This window comes from Gossypium arboreum, chromosome 8 (assembly GCF_025698485.1).
Source record: "Gossypium arboreum isolate Shixiya-1 chromosome 8, ASM2569848v2, whole genome shotgun sequence".
Taxonomy (NCBI): domain Eukaryota; kingdom Viridiplantae; phylum Streptophyta; class Magnoliopsida; order Malvales; family Malvaceae; genus Gossypium; species Gossypium arboreum.
This window is the reverse complement of record NC_069077.1, coordinates 9,902,574-9,906,954: the sequence shown is the minus strand read 5'-3', so window position 1 is coordinate 9,906,954 and position 4,381 is coordinate 9,902,574. Positions and strand designations below refer to the sequence as shown.

At 32.6% G+C, this 4,381-nt stretch overlaps 1 protein-coding gene across 1 annotated transcript; it reads right to left on the bottom strand.

Moving 5' to 3' along the window:
• Positions 1 to 1,525: 1,525 nt before the first annotated feature.
• On the bottom strand, positions 1,526 to 3,955 carry LOC108467945 (F-box protein PP2-A12). Its single transcript, XM_017768775.2, has 3 exons — positions 3,242 to 3,955; positions 2,837 to 2,955; positions 1,526 to 2,077 (listed from the first exon to the last, which is right to left on the bottom strand). Exons 1-3 carry the CDS (start codon positions 3,557 to 3,559, stop codon positions 1,630 to 1,632), a joined length of 885 nt encoding a protein of 294 aa, XP_017624264.1. The 5' UTR covers positions 3,560 to 3,955; the 3' UTR covers positions 1,526 to 1,629.
• Positions 3,956 to 4,381: the final 426 nt, after the last annotated feature.

The following is a 4,381-nucleotide window of genomic DNA, read 5'->3' as shown; positions in this document are numbered from 1 at the left end:
CTTAATATTTTCACGTGCTTATTATTTTATTTTTTATTGTTTATATCATTATTATTTCTACTTTTCATTTTAAATACGCTTATTTGATTCTTTCTTCACTCACATCATATACCATTTATATATACACATACATACACTTTCATACATCATTTCTAAATTATTACCCGTGTATTTTCTATTAATATTATTATTACCATTACTATACTATCATTCTTTAGTCTTGCATAATGATTGTTTATTACTAATTCCTTTTAATTTGAATATTTCCTAACTTATTCATTATTTTCGTTTTATTCGTTTTATTCATTTATCTTTACTCTTTTTATCGTTCACATTCGTGCTTATGTTCATGCATGTCAATGTCGAAATTTGAACTTATTCACGCATTCTTACCTCATTTTACTGCAACTTATGTTATATTAACCTTACCCCAAAGAAAATAATTCTTTCATAAAAGTGATGTTCCGTATTTTGGTAATTAGAGACAATCGTGCCCTAAGTTACTGGGTTTCGACTTTTCTCATTTAACTTAAACAACGGAATATTCTTTTTAAATCACAATACGAGTCTTTAAAAATACTTATTTACGGGGATACGAAGTGTGGTCCCTAACTTACCGGGTATAACATCTTGACACCTCGAAATAAGAGTTTTTACAAATAAAGGCAATGTTCGGAGTTTGAAAACTCGAGGAAACGTGCCCTAACTTACTGGGTTTCAATTTCCTTCGTTCATTCTAACTAACCGAATATCCTTTTGAAAGAGGTCAAAATACATTAATTTTAAGTGAAGGCAAGCTCATCCTCAAAGTTCGAGGTGTCGTGTCCTAACTTACTGGGCATGGCGTTTTATTACTTCAAGATGAGGAAGTCTTTAACATCCATTTTAACTTATTCAATCATTTTTTAAATAGTATTAATGCAAAGAGAGATCGTATTTTAAATTCTTTCAAGCTTTCAGATTTTCGACATTGAGACATTAATTAATCAACTAGGTACCAATTTTGGACGTATCGGGGGTGCTAACCCTTCCTCGTGCGTAACCGACTCCCGAACTCATTTTTTGATTTTCGCAGACCAAAAATCATCGTTTTAGTAAATCTTAAAATTTATTAAAATGATTAATCAAAGGTGATCCGATCACACCTCATCAAAAAAAGATTAGTGGCGACTCCAGTTTTTTCGTTTTCATTTTCAAAATCCAAGTCGATTCCCGTTTTTGTTTTTCCAAAAAATGGTTACGACAATATATATATATATATATATATATATATATTGTGAACTTCAAAAATAAAAATAAAAATCTTAAGGTATATATGATGTTTATTTCCGAGTTGGTGCTTGCTTTTAAATATAGACTATAGATTAGATGAGGGTTCTTTTTTGTAATACAATTTTTATTATTACCAACTCTTAAATCGGAGCTTATTAAATATTAATTATTTTAAATTGATTTTTTTAACAAAATCTATACAAATGTGTCATCTCAAAGTTAAAAGAGGATAATTAGACAAATGCAAACATAATTTATGCACAAAAATGACTCATTTTGAGTATCTAAACCCCTGAGAAGTTGATTACATTCTCATTCCATATGCGTAAACCGCTCTACAAAAACATTAACTTGTCACTACATGGGTTTAGCACATTTCAAATATCCTCTCTGCTTTAACCTTTCTCTAAATTTACTTGGGTATATAACCACCGAGTCTAAACAAAGACCACCTTTTGTATGTGTGCAATCAATTTGCGTCATCGATATCTTAATCCTAGTCGATGAATTCGAGTTCTCGACGTTGAAATCCCCCACATGGTAGTGAAACCATTCCCCCGGATCACTCACTGTACACTGAGATGTGGCGTACTGACCATCCGATGTCCATAGCTGAAACCTTACGGGTTTTATATCCCAACCATGGACATGCTCGGAGTTGCAGATTCGGCGACCGAACCTCCTCGCGGCACGACCTAGCTGCAGTCTGAAAAATACGCTATATGTCCCTGTAGGAAACGGAAATTCCACCTCTCCATCAACTTCAAACCACCAGATTTGCTGAAGATATGCAATGGAACCGAACCTAAATCACAAAGAAATGGTAATTGAGATCAATATCCATTTCCCACTAAGTTAAAAGCTTGATCATATCGAATATAGAAGAGAAAATATGTAGGAAATATGTATGAATATCAACCAGCAACATTAAACTTGTTCTTATATTCAGCCATAATACAGAAACTTGTAAGTTATTATATTGACATCCTTTTCTTTAATTACGTACACTAACCAAATCAGACTGTTTCTGACCGCGTGTGATGAGCTATATTGGGCCACTGTACAAAAGTCAAATACTTGAGTTAATTTCTTACAGTTTCCAATCAGTTATATGTAACGCATGTTTCAAAACTTGGGTTAGAATTCTAACTGGTGTTGTGCAAGAAACCTGTGGGTTTATATTACTAAGTGTTTGTCCCCACGGATTAATATAAAAAGATTTAAATGTCAAACACAGTTGCTTGATCAAACCATAGTAACCAGGGAAGAAGTCAAAAGCGGTGAGCACAAAGATATTTTGCTTTTAACATGCAAGGATCCAAGGAGACCAAGTTGCAATTTAGACGATTATTCCAGCACATAACATCAAAAGAATACATTAAAAATGGAGATATTTAACAACAAAATAGCCCAAAACAAAAACATACTTCGGATAAATTCGGCTAGATATGCCCCCAAAACTCTTGATTTTGATCAGCCAATCTAAAAAAGAATTGATGATAAGAAACTACTAATCCTCCCATTCTCCTTAACATAGAAGATAAAGGATTTGTTTGTATCTTACCTAGATTCTTCAGTAGGAATATGATTCCAATATCTTCGATCATCAATCCCTGTTATCTGTAAACCCTTTGAAGATATCGACATACAAACACCGCCTGTGCTCTTATCCAGCCATATTTTCTGCAAAAGGTGCCCAAATCCTCATTCCATCAATATTAAACTAGGTTTTTTACCAAGATTTGCTATTTCCAAATGATTATTGTCTTAATACAACGTTTAAAAGAAATTAAAACTGGAAACCAAGCTCCCAAAAAAACAGTGGAAAAGTAGAGGAGTGAAATTTCGGATCTTTATAAGAAAACTTGATCAAAAAACAAATACCCAGAAAGCTTCAAGACCCAAATTTCAAATCCCAGATTTTTTTTCTCATTATCGAAACAAAAATAACAACAAAAACAAATTATACCTTGGTGCCACCATCAAAGGTATTAACTCTACAGAGTCTCGTATAAATGTCTCTTTTACCCAACTTCTCAGGCACAAAGCTCAGAAATTTACCGACAAGGGTTTCATAATTCGGTGGCAATTTCGATTCCCAAACGAAATCAGCCCAAGAAGCAGCTCTAAACGCTCTGTTCAACTTTGCCAACTTGCATATTTGTGGAGGATCCAAATACCCAATAATCGAGGCCACACAGCTCTCTGGTAAATCCCCCAAACTGGGTGACGATGAAGATGATAAACCATCTTGGTCGGTGAACAAAAGAGAGAAACTGGCACCCATCAAGAGAAAGGAAAAAGAAAACCCAGGGCACTGAAAAAAAAAACAGACTTCCAAAGGCAGAGAGTATTGATGATAAATCACAAAAGAAGAAAGAAGAGAGAAACAAAGAAAGAGAGAGGTGGCAAACAGAGAACAAGCTGGTATTTAAAGCAAGGACGCGTACTCGTTTTTAAGGATTTTTCATCTTTTGTTTTTGTTTTTTTTTTGGGTTACTGTTTTGTCTGTTTGTTTACGGAGAAAAAAAAAAGCCTCAATTTGGAGGGTAAAAGATGGAAGAAAGATGAGTTAAAGAAGATGTAACAAAATTAAACAAGAGTTAAGTAGCTTTTGTGTTGGGAGTAAGAAAAGTATTGCGAGTGTTTCCATGGTTTTGGAGTCTGTAAATCCTGAGGTGAACATAATGGATAACAATTATATAGAAGATTTTCTTACACTAAACAATGGGAATTTGGGGTTTAAAGAGTTGTTGTGGCAGTTCATGTTTATTGATTGCATTCTAAATTATGTGTAATAATAGCACCACAATGAAAACAGCTCTATTTTGTTTTTTCTAAAATATTTTTATTTTCGTTTTTAATATTTTGAAAATAAAAATTAAAAATGGTTCTATTTTCCGAAACTAAACCCACTATTTTTCTTTGTTACATTTCATTATAACTATTTATTAATAATCAAGTATTATAAGTTTTGAATAGAAGAGATATAACTTAATAACTTTTATTTTAGTTAATAATCAAATAAATTTTTATTTTCAACTAATAAAATGTTTCAACACAATGTTGGCCATTAATTTTTAACATTAACCTGACAATTATTATTTTT